Below are 16423 nucleotides of genomic sequence, written 5' to 3' on the forward strand. Positions count from 1 at the left end.
GTCTGTCCATGTGAGAAAGATGTTCCAGACCCCTAATTATCTTTGTGGCTCTCTGCTGGAACCTCTCCAGTAGCTATTTATCTTTATTGTCTGAGGAGTCCAGGAACGCCACACCGCACTCCAGATGTTGTCTTATTAGGGCTGAGTAGAGGGGGAAGATCACCTCCTGAAGAGGGTCCCATGGGCGGAGTAATGACACTCAAACCAATATGGCTAGATGTCATATTGGCTAGATGTTTTATACCTTATTGTCTTGCATAATACAATAGCTAATTAACATTCATTGGCTAAAAATTACATTCTTTCTCTGACCTGCCGAGGTCCGTCTAGAAAGGAGGCCATGGCAATCTGCCTGTCGCCTCGGGCGATGTTTACATTATATACTCAAAACTACATGTATTATGTTTACAATATTGTGCCAATGTCTATCATCTATGTTAGACAATATGTCTCTACCTTAAAGCAATAGAAAAGTGTCACCATCACACCAAGACATGGAGGACAAGAAGAAGGAGAAGAAGGCTAGGACACGCCCAAATTCCTCCATTTTGACCCCCTGAACTGCATTCTAAAAACCCCAAATTTCTCCTTTTCCACCCTGTGTTAATACAAATATCACACTACTCAAACCCTTGTGGCTTGTAATTCCTCACACAGAGTTGGCAGTTTTTCACGGGCTAAAATCGAAGCCACAGATGTTTTTAACTTCATGCCAGGGTCTCTGGGCCCCCTGCCAGGGTCTCGAGACAGCCAGGGCAGCCAGAGGGACTCCAACATACCCACTACTAAAAAAACAGGCCATGCCAAATCAACACACAGAGTAACAAAAATACTGTAAGCAAGTCCTTAAATATTTTCATTGTTAGTCACCTAACAGTGGAGAGTGGAGGATGAACTCACTAATGGGCAAATGTAGTCCGATCTAAATGATTTAAAGAAGTACCCCTTTTGGACCATGACTGAGTATATTTTGTCTTTGGTAGCTATTTGAAGTGTGAAACATTCATCTTGGCTACTGAAGAGGAAATACTTTGAAATTTCATCTTGATAGAGGGCTCACTGTTCTGCCTCAGTATTGTTGTGCCTTCTTTACTTGTAAGGTTGGCTCACAGAGTCACAGAATTAAGTAGGTTGGAATGGATCTTTGTGATCATCAAGCCCAAACTATGACCTAGCATCACTTTATCAACTAGGCATGGCACTAAGTGCCACATCCAGTCTTTTTGTAAGCACCTCCAGGGATGGTGACTCCACCACCCCTCTGGGCAGCCCATTCCAATGCCCAGTCACTCTTTCTGTGAAGAACTTCTTCCTAATGTCCCCCTGAACCTCCTACACCTAAACATTCTTTGATGCAGCTTAAGACTGCCAGTTGTTTCCTGGGAGAAGAGACTGACCCCCACTTGGCTACTACTTCCTCTGGGGCAGTTGTAGAGAGTGAAAAGATCTTCCCTGAGCCTCATTTTCTTCAGGCTGAACAACCCATCAGCCACTCCTCATGGGACTTGTGTTCCAGACCCTTCACCAGCCTTGTTGCCCTTCTCTGGACATGCTCCAGCATCTCAACATCCTTCCTAAGTTGAGAGGCCCAGACCTGGATGCATGTCTTAGTTTGAAAAGACAGGAGTCTGTGAAGGAAGGCAAGAGCCTCCTGTGAAATGGAAAACGTAAACCCTTTCCCCCCAAATTACCACAATTTCAAAATTAAAAGGCTCTCAGACAAAGATATGGGAATAACAATTCTTTACTAGGAAAAAACTAAATAAAAATAAAGAAAAAAACAATGTAATTAGTACAAACAAAACTAGTGATGGAGTCAGAAACCTGACACCCTGAGGAGTCAGGGTGTTGATAGTAGTCCAGTTAAATGGTGGCTGCTGCTCCTGGAGTGGCAGATGAAATGCTGCTGAAGTGGTGATCTGTAGAAGGGTGTAGTTTTCTCTGAAGGTCTGGTGATGGAGTAGTTGGGCCTGGTCTTCTTCTGGGGATCCAGCAGAGAAGAAAGCTTCTCCTCTGGGAATCCAGAGAAGGGCTGTTCTGGTGTCTGAAAAAATGATGATTTTATGCAGGTAGGGATGCTTGGCTCCTCCCTCTGGGTGGAGCATCTCACAGTGGGATGATGTAACTTTACCAGTCATGCAGTGAGTCATTTAATGGTCCTTTAATAGAAGATATCTCCCCGGAGGGAGACATTGTTCTTGGAAGAGATAAGAAAACTGCCCAACCTCCAACAGATGGCAAATAGAATACATGCTTATCTTACAAGCCAGGACAATGCAGTACTCAAGTTGTGGCCTCACCAATGCTGAGTCCAGGAGAAGAATCACTTCCTTGTCCTGCTGACCACACTATTACTAGTACAGGCCAGGATGCCATTGGCTTTCTTGGCCATGTGGGCACGCTGCTGGATCACTGTAGTGTTGGCATTTTTCTATTGGTTTAGGCTGGGGACACACTGTTCAATGTAGACGATAGATATTGGCACGTTATTGTAAATATAGCACAGGTAGTTTCTGGTATATAATGTTTGTAACATCCCACTGAGGGGCAGAGCCCCGCACGCTGCCCTGCAGGACAGACCTGCGGCAGGGCAGCAGAACATGTTAGAGATAAGCAAGAATAAACAACCTTGAAAACCAGCACAGACAAATTATGACTTCTTCTTTGGCAGTGGAGCAGGAAGACAGAGACTTTTTACAATCTCAGAATCATCAATACCACAGATTCCGACAAGGTAGGGCCTGCCTATCCTAAATCCATGCTGGCTGGTTCTGATCCCTTGGCCACCCTGTAGGTGCTGTGTAATGGTACTCAAGATGATCTATTCATAACCTTGCTGGGCACTGAGGTCAGACTGACAGGCCTGTAGTTTCGTGGATCCTCCTTTTTGTCCTTCTGATGGATGGGCATTAGATTGGCTAGTTTCCAATCATCTCAGACCTCCCCAGTTAGCCAACACTGATGATAAGTGAGGGAGAATTGCAGCTCACTCATCACCCTAGTATCCCATGTGGCCCCACAGGCTTGTGAGCATTTTAAGTGGCTCAGTAGGTCACTAACTGCTTCTGGATTGCAGGGAGGCTATTCTCTGTCTAATAGTTCAGGACGCCAGTTGTCCTGAGGAAAACCTGTCTTATTGTTGAAAACTGAGGAAAAGAGGCCTCTTTCCCTTCTGTGCTTGCCTTTACTCAAGCAAGAAAGGGCAAAGCTAAGATGATTTAGAAATGTTCTTGCATCATCATCAGAATCAGTGAAACTGAACAGAATTTTTAATTGCATTCTACTGTTTGTGTAAGCTTTTAATTATGATGGAGACACTAACCTAGAGCTGCTCCCCGGGCAGAGCCGGCCATCAGGCTTGCTTGTATTATTGCTGCTGTATGTTTGTACACTTGTGTATATATAGTGTGTGCCTTTTATTGACATAAGCAAGAATTTATATGACCATCAACAGTTGATGAAGATTTTCTGGAACCATTATCACTTGTCAGTTTTTTCAATTTCCTTATTTTTGTCTTGTCTGAAAGCTCAGAGGAGGAATAAAAGTAGGTGGGTTTTATGTACCTGTATAAATAAATAAATAAGTAAGTAAATAAAAAGAAATATATGTATATCTATATACCCATATACATACATACACACACACACACATATATATATACACACATACATATATATATATATGTATGTATGAGGAGCTTTTGCACAGCTTACTCTTAAGAATTATACTTCTAAGAGGCTGAGAGAGGAGGACAACAAACTTAATGTGTTGTTGCTACCACAGTGAATGTACAGGGCAACTGTGTTGAGGCTCCGGGGGAGTGAAGAAGATTGAGAGCATGAGGAGCGTGACCATCTTTTTTATTAGCAGATCATTTTTGCAGTAACTTAAAAGTGAGAAATTTCAGCTTTGTTGGCAAATAGTTATTGGCAAATTTGAGGCTATTTATTGTATATGGCTCTCACAGAACATCTACCACTTCTTGCATTTTCTGAAAGAGTTTGGCAAACTTAAATTCAAAGTCATGTAGCCTTTCAGATCATACATGTGAAAATATTTCTCTCTCTCAATTTGAATTTATGAAATTAATCTGCTACGGCACTGGAATAAATGTAATCATCACCAAAAAAAAGTAATTTAAATTCCTAACTTATATTAGTATTTGATTCCTAGAAGTACTGTTTAATAACTTTATAGAGGGGTTTGTCTCATAATTTCATAACAATTTTGTTTTATTTAGTTTTGTTCAGTCAGCAATCAGTACAATTCTGAAATCTCAAGATGTAAGGAAGTTGAACCTTGAACTTAGGTATGTGAGTATAATCATGAGAGGAATATTTTTGTCTCTCAGTTACAGCATCCTAAGTGCATTAGATTGCATTGCATTACATGTATCTATCCAATTTTAATTCAAATTCCAGTCTCTTGGCTTCATGTTTTCACCTCTAAGAATTTATCTCTTTTCTTAGATACTGACTTGATAAAATGGTTAAATTCAGCTTAAGATATTTTTACAAAATAGTCTGCTAGTAGTTTTAAAAAATTGTAAGGAATTTTAAAAAATGTAGATAGCATTCTAGTGTATAAAAGCATCAGATGATAAATAGTCAAAAGTAAACATTTTAGGTTATATATAACTGAAATACTGATAGGATTTTTAGAATAATGAATTGTTAATGAATGAATAACTCAGAGAAAATAGGGCTCAGTGATATATAAAGACAACTCATCCACAGAAGTTAAAGAAAATTAAAATAGCAATGCCTGAAACATAATTTTTATCTTGGGATCTTTTAAATAGTATGCTTCTTTTGTTCTAAAGAAGTTTTGATCAAAACTGTATTTTGGCTGTTCTAAAATGATCTAGTGCATATTTTCTGGTTACATCCTCCCTTTATCAATATCTGTTGTCTCATAAACTTCTGTATTGTTTTGTTATGATTTTAATAGCATGGAAAAATTGAGTAAAATTTTGCGATTTTCTTTATTGCTTGATTTATTTTCATTTTCCCCCTTTTTGCATTGAATAACAGCTGTTAGCTGGGATGATAGCAGAACCTGCTTTTCTGTCTGAGTATACTATCTTTGCTTTGGATCCCACCAAGCAACCTAAGCCACAGAGTGACGGTGTGGTGAGTCCTCCCCACCCCTCTTAGTGATGCCTTTAGCAGGTGGAGGAGAGTAATGTACTAGAAGGCAAACTTACTTGCTTGTGGCTTGTTCTCACAAAGACTTTTGTCTTAACTATCTTGTTGCTAACCATGCACTAAATTTCACAGAGGGAGTAGCTGATAGCTCCTGCTTGTTATGCTGGTATGATGTGAATTTATTTGTAACATTAAAAAATTAACATATTTTTTCTTATACAGGCAACAATACACAAATTTAAATAACTGTTGCACGAGTTTGTATGTGTGTTGCATAGAAATTTTCTCTTCATATTTATGTATGTCTGTATGTATTTCAAGATGAACGGATAGAATTATCCAGGTGGGATTGGCTATGTGTAAACTTACATGCTATTTGCTGTATATGGTGAAATGTAGCATGTAATTTACTTCTAATGGTAGCAGGAAATAATTATTTCACATAGACACATAAATTAATCTACATCTAGTTGATAATCTGGCAGTTCTTATTGTGAGGATGAATAGGGTTTTTTTAATAATTAGATTTTACTTGAAATATATGCTTCTTTGCCTGGAAATGTTGTCTTCACTATATATAAATGGAGAAGCTCAATGAGAGGAGGCAAGAAGTGAAGAAAAGGAAGCTGGCATAGGGAGGAAGTCAGACTTCTGCTTTCTGATATAGGTACATGGAAACTGTGTTCTTATTGGCACAGGACAGGAATGGCATTTTTCACATGCTTTAGAGTCATGGCATTCCCAAGTCCGTAAGTGGTTTAAAGCACAGTAATTTTTAGAATCCCAGCTCATCGTGATACTTCATGATTACTTTGTAAGTACTCTTTTCCTGCTCGTGGTTAAAATTGACCAGTCACTGAAAGTTATAACAGGATCAAAATGTAGCACATATACACCATAGCACAATACACTTGTGCTGGACTTGTCTCTCTCAAGCTAAACAAGATTGGACAGAAACAATGATTAAAATGGTGGTCCCTATAAAGTGTATTCTGACCATATTCCAGGTCCAGCAATCATTACTTAAAGATTCACTGAAATTTAAGTAACCTTTGTTAGTTTTCACTATACAACAGAATTATCTCAAAAAAAATTCATTTCACATAACTGTTTGTGTGAGTGCTCCAACATTGTCTTTATATGACCTTTTAGCATGTACTTCAGTGGCATATTTACTGGCTCACATATTTATATGTAAGATTGCAGAAATGAAACAATTATTGTTAATGTGTTACCAGTGTGTGTTAATATGTTACCTGTAAAACTCATTTTGTTCTCTGGACTTCTTGAAAATTCTAGAGCAGTACTCACAATAAGAACTGGGAGAGGAAAAAATTATTGGAAACTTTATAGAGAATAGGATAACTGATTAAAAAAAAATGTTTACAAAACCTAGATACAGTAAAAATACAGGAGACGAAAGTTTCACCATCACACACAAATGCATATTCTGCTGAAACAAAACAGTATTTTAGCTGTATAGGTGATCTGAGAGTGAACAGCATAGAGAAGTGACTGCAACTGTGGATTTTTTTAGCATAGATGAAGTTAGTATAAACTCTTTACTAGCTAAGCCACAAAGGTTTTGTGCATGAAGAAACAGTTAAAAATATTCTTGGACACAGTGGGTTTTTTTTTTAAGAAAATATAAAAGGAAAATAAGGGAAGAAAGCATTAAGCTCGCCTTCCTTTCTTCCTTCATAATTACTCAGTTTTAGAATACTAGAGAAAGTATTACTATTAAAAGCAGTAAAATATTTGTAAATAAAAACATTTAAGCTTTCACTTCTCAGGCTTGTTAATCTATTTATACCTTTAAGAAAAAAAGTATGATTTTGCATTTCAGAAATAGGGAAGTAAGTTGACACAAAAGTTACTGGAACATCTAATGTGCTCCAGTTGAAACTGAGCTCTGATTTATACATATTCATAATAAAAAGCAACTTTTTTGTTAAAGATTGTAATTATAACTGTCTTTGGATCGAGATATGGATGTTATGTTCGATGAGTTTGTGGAGGAAAAACTTCCACTGGTCTCCAGAAACCCTGATGTAACTGCTGGTTTTAAGACTTTCAAAATGGCTGTTTGTGCTCTGTGAGTCTAATTTTGCTGAAAGCTCTCTTCAGGCTTATGAAAGGTTAGGGCTTTTAAGCTTTTCAAAGCCTCTTGGATCTATACTTATATAGCAACATCCATTCATGCTTACCATTCAGTGTGTAGATACCCAAATACAATCCTTTGCCCTAGAGCACAGTGATGTAGCCTTTCAGCAGCCAGATACCTATGGTGGTCCATTTTTTAAAAGGAAGATTACTAGTGTATCCCTTTTATTATTTATGCCAATAGAAAGTGTAACCCCAAATATGGGTTCTTCTTTTGTTCTCATAGAGTGCATACAAAGATGCCTGCATAATGAGTAGGAAACTTTTAAAAGTGCCAGCACTAGTTTAACTTCGAAATTACATTTTTAAGGATCTTTTTAGGTCCTTAAATGGCAACTTTTTAAAGCATCTTCACAGAAACAAACAGCATCCATGGGTTTAATATTAATAAAAACCTTATTAAATTTAATAAATCTACCTAATCTTGTGTTTTAAAATAGATGTTAAATATTAAATTATACTTACAAATTACATGTGCAAACCCTCCAGAGTTTCCTTTAACTCTTTTTTATGTGTATCAGAATACATGATTTTTGAAAAAAGTGTATTTAGTTTGTAAGTCACAGAATCACAGAATTAAGTAGGTTGGAAAAGACCTCTGAGATCATCATGTCCAACCTATGACCTAGCACCATCTTGCCAACTAGACATGCCACTAAGTGCCACATCCAGTCTTTTCTTAAATATCTCCAGAGATGGTAACACCACCACCTCCCTGGGCAGCCCATTCCAATGTCCAATCACTCTTTTTGTGATGTCTTGATAAAGTGTTTGTCTTCCTCTGTTGTCAGTCCTATAGGAGCACAGCAGATGCTTTGTAAATTATAAAGTAAAAGATAATTTTTTATTTTAGTTATCTTATTATTAACTTTTCCTGTTAGGAGAAAAAACAAGAACAGGTAATGGAGCCAAGAATACAGTGTAGAAGTGCTGCAGTTTAAAACCCGTAAAAACTGTTAATCCACTAGGAGCAAATCCATTGCCACAGGATAGTGTTCTGAAGCAGAATGCAGATTTTGTTCAACCTAGGTGAAGTACAGTTTCCAAATCCAGACTTCTTGTATGGCTCGTTTTGTTTTGTCTGCATATGGGTAACTGCTCTGTTCTCTGGTTTCCTTAACTATTTGGATTTCTCTTTGTTCGGTGTTATTTCTGTACTACCTCAAATTTGCTGTATGTCAGACCTTTTTGAAGCTCTTTTATCATTCCTTTGCCACATTAACATTTAGGTATGCTTATTGGCATATCCAGAGTAGAAGCTGTGAGTGTGATCATGTAGGAGATATATTTACAAGGGTGATTGTGATTGAGATTTCAGCTCTGTGTACATCTTAGATTTTGCAGCTTGCATGTAACTGTCAGAGTACAGCTTGATTAAAAGAGTTACACTGCTCTTAGGTGAATTTACCCATATTTTGTTTGATATGGCTCAGTGTTTCACTTCTGTTGCAAAAAGTCCATGTCCAAGATTGTTTCTAGCATATTCTGCTAATTCAGTTGGACTGGATTTATACAGCAAAAAACATCTGGATTTGTGTAAGTTAGAATCATAGAATATCCTGAGTTGGAAGGGACCCACAAGATCGACCCAAGTCCTACTCCTGTCTGAGGCGCCTGGGTCCTGTGACCGCTGGGATTGCCACAGGGTCAGCTCCTCAGGAGCCGGACAGCAATAACGAGGCTTCCACCAATGGCGGGATGGCGCTCAGGTAGCTTTATTTCCTCGAGGGTTATCGTAAGGAAAAACGAAGCATGGAGCAAAGGGACACAACCTCTCGGGAAGGGAGCTCGCTCTGAGAGCCCTGAGCTGAGGGCAGGGTAAGGAACACAACAGGGACCGGGAAGGAGGGTCAGGGTAGGGAACAATCAATGAGGGAAGCGTTCAGGGGCAGAGTAGAGGGTGAGAGATGGGGTGACAACCAATGGGGACAGGGGAAAGGAGTGGCTACAAGGAAGAAGCCAATGGGGGTACAAAGAACAAAGAACTTTCCAGAACCGGGGGATGGCTTACATAATGATGGACAGGAACGAGGGGAAGGCACCACAGAAGACTGACATCAGGGGAGGCGGGAAGTCACACATCGGTTGCCTCCCACAGTAACTCAGGGGGACTATCTCCCAAGCCGCCTCCCACACCTGTCCCTGCACAGTACAGCCCAAAGAATCGCACCATGTTCCTGAGAGTGTTGTCCAATCACTTCTTAAACTCAGACAGGCTTGATGGTGGGACCAGTTAACCTGGGGAGCCTCTTCCACTGCCCGACTACCCTCTGGGTAAAGAACCTTATTCTAATATCCAACATAATCTTCCCTGACAGAGCTTCATGCCGTTCCCTTGAGTCCTATCGCTGGTTGCCACAGCTCCTGCCCCTCCACATCCCCTCATGAAGAAATTGTAAACTGCTATGAGGTCTCCCCTCTTCACAATGAGCAAGCCAAGTGACCTCAGCTGCTGCTTGTACAGCTTCCCCTCAAGGCCCTTCATCATCTTTGCAGCCCTTCTTTGGATGCTCTCTAACAGCTTTGTATCTTTCTTATATTGTGGCACCCAAAACTGCACACAGGACTCAAGGTGAGGCTGCAGCAGAGCAGAGGGGGGCAATCCCCTCCCTTGCTCAGCTGGTGATGCTGTGCCTGATGTACCCAGGACACAGTTGGCTCTCCTGGCTGCCAGGGTACTGCTGACTCATATCCAACTTTCCATTGACCGGGACCCTCAGGTCCCTTTCCGTGGTGCTACTCTCTAGTGTCCTTATAATAAAAGGAAATCAGATTTAGCAAGCAGAAGTGTCCCCTTGTGAACCCATTACTGGTTGTGACCAAGGATTGCTCTGTCTTAAAATTGCTTTTCAATAACTCCCAGAAAAATCATCTCCATAATTTTACCAGTTAATGAAGTGAGACTAAGAGATCTGTAGTTTCCAGGTTTATCCTTCCTGAAAATTAGGACTGGGTTAGCAAACACCTAAACATAGGACACAGGAAAGGCAGGATAGACAGTCTAGGAACAGAAATGTTTAAACTCTGTAAAAAAACCCACCCAAACCAATAAAAAAAACCCTAAAACCCAAACCAAACAAACCAACCAACTCCAGATTATTGTTTTTTGTTGTATTGGTTTTGTTGTTTTGGGTGAGGTTTTTTAATGTTTTTTGTGTGTTTTGTTTTCCTTTCTTTGGGAATGCAGAAGTTTTGTTAAAGATATATTTTCTGAAAGTCTAATTTTCTTTCCATGCTTGTTGGAGTTATGAACAGTTTGTTACCAGCACTACTTTTCCAGATAGTTTCTGCCCCCTCCAATGCACTGAAACAGAGAAAGATGGTGTTACAGCCAACTCTTAATCATATTGGCTTTAAATACTAGTAATCAATTAGACTTTTCCTGCAATAATTTTGTCGTTTGGTGTGTCTTTTATTTGTCCATAAATGTTATATAAATAATCATTATTACTTACTTAATTGGAGATGTCTGTATTTGCAGATGTCTCATACTAATCCATGCACACATCGCTGCTTTGTAGTTCTGCATACTGCAGCAATCTGTTTTGAATTTAACAATCTATCTTGTTTGCATGAAGACATCTTAATAAGCTTTCTAAAGAAAGTACTAAAAACACAGGCAAAGAAAAAAGCACTGATGCCGTTTCTTGGAATCACTGAATTACAGCCCTTGTACTCTGTTTCTTCTAACAGTTGTTTTTACCTCCTGTAGAACTTGAATAAACAGCCACTTCCTGGATCCACAGAAAACAATGGAAGTGAACCTGTCTCTCCACAGGTATGTGGAGGGCATGGGGGTTTGTTTCCTCCTTCACTGCTGTGATGTCTATGTGTTACATTGGTTTAAGTGCCCAGTTTCTCTTCATGCTGAAGTAGGGATAAGTAGTTGCCTGTCAGAATACTCAGATATTTTGTTTGTGTGTAATCCCACACACAAATATGGTGTTAAGTATTGTCATTGGTATGTGGAGCTTTTCTTTTTGTAAGGACTGGTTAGCAGACTTCCAGCATTGAGATGCATCTTGTTGCACAGCATTAAACTCACTTTTTAAAGTAGAGGGGCCTATTCCATGTCTGGAAAGCTGAAAGAAAAGAGCTGGTAGGCTGAAAGTCTTGTTACTAGTGATAAAGATGTAGGTAATTTTTTAATATGACTCAGGGAAACATTTAGCTTACTGAAATGGGATTAGCAGTGGCTTCTGGCACGTGACTCCCAACATCATGCAGTAATGCTTTCACATAATTTCTGTAGCACCAGCAGTAAAGGTTACCACGGCACAGAATCTTTTAGTATAGAATGAAATAAGTGCTATAGCTGCATAAATCAATAATTTTGTTTTATGTAAAAATTGTAGTCATTTAAAATAAAAATAAGAAAAGGATTGTTCAAGATGGCTTGCTAGAACTAACTATCATTAGTTCTACAAGGATTTCTACCATTAATTTGTTCCCTTTATCATAGGAAAGTATCTATATCTTTGAGATAAATAGAGTCTTCTGTGTAATACACTAAAAAGTGAGTCAGTTATATTTTTCAAGTTTAAGACAATAGTAAATAACTATTTATATTAGCTACACATTCCTCACTTTTTACACAGAAATGTATTCTCCTAAAAGTTTAAATCAGAGCTGTAGTTTATTAGATTCAGTTGGTATCTGAAATTGTGCACAACTGGTAGTTGCATGCTTGATTTTTCTATAAAAGGAGATGATTCTTTTAAGGGAGTAGCAGCTATTAGGTGTCATTCATGTGTTAGACAACAGTAGTTTCTTTGCACAGGTCAAGTTTCTTTCCTGGACTTTAGTGTGTCTGTCTGCCTAAAAGAAGTGCAGAAATAATTACTTCCTTTCAATTTTTGCAGCAAAGTGACAGTCAGTCTTTTGCCCAGAAGCTTCAGCTTCGAGTTCCCTCCATGGAGTCTTTGTTTCGAAGCCCAGTAAAAGAGACCCTATTTCGCTCTTCTTCTAAAGAGTCCCTAGTCCGAAGTTCTTCAAGAGACTCACTGAATCGACTAGACTTGGAAGCTTTCAGTCCCACCTTTGATTCACCTTCTGACATTGAAAGCGAAACTGAAGAGCCTCTCGGAAATATGGACACCTTCAGCAAAGAGCAGCTGCTGCAGCGTCTGCGCAGAATGGAGCGAAGTTTAGGCAACTATAGGGGAAAATACTCAGAGGTAGGCAATGTGACTGGTTTAGCTATGCAGAAAGGGGAAAGAGATTAGGCTAACACATATAAAGGCAGTGGACAGCCTTTTTGTTTTCCTATTTGGAGCAAATGTTTCAACTCACAACTAACACAGAAGTTAAATTATTCTAAATCTAGTTCTTTTTGACCTAAAAACATCAAATGTTTTTCTGGTAATAAAACATGAAAATCATTTTCTTCTCTTGTTTGTAAATAATTTCCTGATGCCAGCAGTAGAGGTTAATTAATGGTTACTCGCACAGAGCAGGCCTTTTAAAATTTCAGGTGAAAGTAATCTAGTGGGGGGTGAAGTTCACTACAGAGATGAGCATGACCTGTACTCCCATGACAGCAATTTTTCCAACTTGTTTTTGAAATGCACAGTGTATATTCTGTCCACGTAAAATAGGCAAGCATTTTGTTTTCAGGAAACAAGTTCTATTCTTCATAATTTCTAGGTATTCCCTGGGAGGAATTAATTCAAACATCTCAGGTTTTTTGGGTATTTTAGTGAAAACCAATTATATAAGTAGTTTCACTTCTCATTTTCCAAATTACTGGTCAAGGTAAAGCTGTCAAACAGAAGGTGGTGTTTTGGTATTGGTTTTGTAATTAGTTTTGGGGTTTTGTTTGGGTTTTTAAATTGTTTTTTTAAGTGTGTGTTGTATTTAAAATTGGATGTTTGTACTGTTTTTTACAGTTCTTCTAATGTTTGCTGCCCTCTAATACAAAAATTCCTGTGCAGACTTTTGTCAAAATCTCTGAAATCTAAAATACGTATACAGTGACTGCAGTGTTCAGCATATGCCTTAAAAAGCAGTTGTCTCACAGTAAATTTTCCTTCACTTCCAGCTAGAGTAATAAGTAATTTTTAAAAGTTTATGTAAATAGTAGTTGCTAAAATGAAAATTCTTCAGTTTGTGGGTTTGTTTTAGTGCTTTTTTTGGTTGTTTGGGCTTTTTTTTTTTTTATTAGTGTAATCTGTCCACCAAGTCAGAAAGGCTTGGGCTTTTTTCCTGGCTTTGTGAGTTTCTTCAGTTCAATTGAAAAGAATTGTTTTGCTGGAGCTTGGAAGAAACCTGTTGGAATATATAATGAGTAATTAAGGCAGAAATATTTTTTCCCTCTTAAAGTAGGATGCAAAGTTAGCATCTCAAAAATATGGTAAAAGAAACCCCCCACAGCAGTTTTGATTTTCTTATAAGGGAAAAATATATATCACTTTAAAATTAAAAGTAATTTTGAATTCTGAAAATGTTTAGTTTGTTTTGAATTAGAATTTGAAGATATATTTTGACTTTTTCATTTTGGTGTTCTAGATTTGTTTTTCTTAAATTTTTTATCAATTTGAAAACTGTTCTAGTTCTAAATGCTATTATGCTTCTTCAACGTAGTGCTACTTGGCAGTTGTAATCAAATATTTAAGTAAACTAAGTTGTGCCGTTACTGACTTTGTCAGTTTACAGTGAGAAATGAAATACTGTCTACTTTCAATCTGTCTTTGCTGGATATATGGAAAGCATATGGGATGAGAACATTACACCTTTTTTTGTAAAATTTGTAAAATTTTTTTGTAAAAAGAAATGTATTTTTTAATGCAGGCTTTTTGTAAAATTATTTTTGCTTAATCTCCCTGGGACATGTACTCTTACAAGTGGTCACCTGTGTGGGGTAGCTGTCTGGGATGTAACTTTCTGATACTATTGTGTTTGACCCCCTGTGTTGAAGGATGGTATGTGGTATGCTGTCTCCGGGAAGGGAAAACTGTGTATGAATGCTGAGTAACATCATTGTTTTGTCATGTAGGCTTGCATTTTTTAACACATTGGAGATATTTTATAGATAGAAAAAGAAAACATTAAGAAAATTTAAATACATTGATATCAAAAGAAAGTTCTCAAGTGGAGCAAAGAGTTTGAAAATGCAGGTAGTGATACAACTAAGGAAATTATTTTGATGGCTATATGCAGATGTATTATCAACTTTATATCCTATTTGTGTATTTCAGCTAGTGTCTGCTTATCAAGTTATCCAGCGGGAAAAGAAGAAGCTACAGGTAAGCATTACTTTTCATGCTCTCTTACCTGCATGCTTTTTCCAATCTTAAAATGTGTAGTGACAATACAGATTTAATTTTCAGTGTATTGTGAGTATGTAACAGATGATGATTTCTTAGCTGGCATTTCTAAGGAAGCCAAGGTAAAATTAATTTGTCAAAATAACTGTGAAGTATTGTAGTCCAGCCTTTTCTGTTGCATCAGCTGACTTCAGGTGATAGAGTGATAGATTCCCAACCCACACTTGGAAGTTTATGACAATACTTGCATATCAAGCATGACTTGAAAGAGAAACAAATAATTACATTTGTGAATTTTTTGAATTTATTTATCCATTTAAAAATTACGTTTAGTACACCTGATCTTTATTCTTCCTTTTTTCTTAAGAGCATTCTGAGTCAAAGCCAGGATAAAGCACTTCGCAGAATTGGAGAACTGAGAGAGGTAATTTCCTTTATTGATTGCATGTTTACTTTATATCACACCTACATAGGATCTTTGGATCTTTTTCTGCCTAGCTTTTGACTTTTTTGATCATAAAGTATTTTCTGTTACAGAGCAGGGTATTTTACAGCTTTTATTTTTTTTTTTTCTTGTTGTTTATATGGGGTTACTCCTCTGGCTTACTTCCCATTCAGCAGCTTATTGCTATACTCTTAAGACAGAGCAGTGCATCACCAACTGAATTACTTCTCTTGTTCATTGTGAAATAATAGAAGTGTGTGAGTGTGTGTGGTTCTTGCAGAATTCTTGGGCCCAGCCATAGATGTCCCTGTGCAATTTGTTGCTCTTCTATTAATGACAAATGCTAATTCAGGCAAACACAAGTAATAGGCACATTTTTGTAAGGATTTCAATGATTACAAAAAAGCCAGGATAATTAAAAAAAATTATTCTGTATCTCAGTTGTAATATTTACATTGTTTTATGGATTTTACTGTAGTTTGGTTTCAATCATAAAATCAAGTAGGTTGTGTTATGATTTGCCTCCTCAGGTTATAGTGAAATTAAAAGGTGAAGCTCTAGTGTATTTGGTATTGATAATAAACGCAGTAGACTTAAAAAACATGTATAGATGATGGGGCAGAACAGATTAAAAGGGTAAAATCAAAAATGCCATATTGTCAAACCCTGATGAAGCACAATGTGAAGCTGAAGCTGTGCTAGTGCAGCACCAGATTTGGAGATGGGTATGCAAGGGCCTCTGTGCTTTTATGTTGCTGGAGAGCTGGGTACCATTTAGCCCAAAGTCACAGGCTTTGTCTTATGACTGCACACCTGCTTCTGGCATGTGCAGTGCTGAGCAGCAGCACTGGCATGGAGGTTGCAGGAGCCATTAGGCCATGGTGAGGTCCCACCTTTGTCTGAAGGCAGACTCAGTCCAAGTAGTTGGGTGTTTTGCCCACAGGCAGGGGCCGGACCTGTCCCCTTCATAATGAGGCATGGTGACTGTGAGCCTCTGGCCATGTTGCGTACTCAAGGCTCAAGCTCATCCACCAGGATCTATCCCTGTGACTAGTCAGGCAGCCAGTCATTTCAAGGGAGGTCAATTGGCAGGGCATTCTTCAGCGATCTGGAGAGTAATTCAGGTGAGCATGCTGTGAATTGTGTGTGCTAATGGGATAGCATTTTGGTTCACATCTGTGCTGCTTCTGCCCCAGCAGCTGAGAACAGTGGGTCAGTGCTGGGAGTACCATGTTTATCTGAGCTATAGACTGTGTCCGAACGGTCACAATGTCCTAAGCTGAACTGTCAGTGCATAGGAGGGAAAAAACATTGCTTTACTGTCAGAATTGGCTTGCCAAGGTTGTCTCTTTTCCAGATCACTACAAGGTCAAATGAAAAAGCTTTTTCTGAGTTAGGTCCA

General features: G+C 38.4%; 1 protein-coding gene across 9 annotated transcripts in view; it reads left to right on the plus strand.

The window, feature by feature from the left end:
• GOLGA4 (golgin A4) overlaps nt 1–16423 on the plus strand; it is a 76462-nt gene that overhangs the window by 12614 nt on the left and 47425 nt on the right. For 4 of the 9 annotated variants that reach the window (XM_030265366.4, XM_030265368.4, XM_030265367.4 and 1 more), the window contains exons 3-7: nt 5035–5133; nt 11024–11089; nt 12174–12488; nt 14508–14555; nt 14944–15000. In XM_030265366.4, coding sequence (XP_030121226.2) covers nt 5035–5133; nt 11024–11089; nt 12174–12488; nt 14508–14555; nt 14944–15000 — 585 coding nt within the window. Of the gene's footprint in view, nt 1–5034; nt 5134–11004; nt 11090–12173; nt 12489–14507; nt 14556–14943; nt 15001–16423 lie in introns of all 9 variants that reach the window. The other 5 variants (XM_030265370.4, XM_072924051.1, XM_012571462.4 and 2 more) reach the window with 2 other exon arrangements.

This window comes from Taeniopygia guttata, chromosome 2 (genome assembly GCF_048771995.1).
Source record: "Taeniopygia guttata chromosome 2, bTaeGut7.mat, whole genome shotgun sequence".
NCBI lineage: Eukaryota > Metazoa > Chordata > Aves > Passeriformes > Estrildidae > Taeniopygia > Taeniopygia guttata.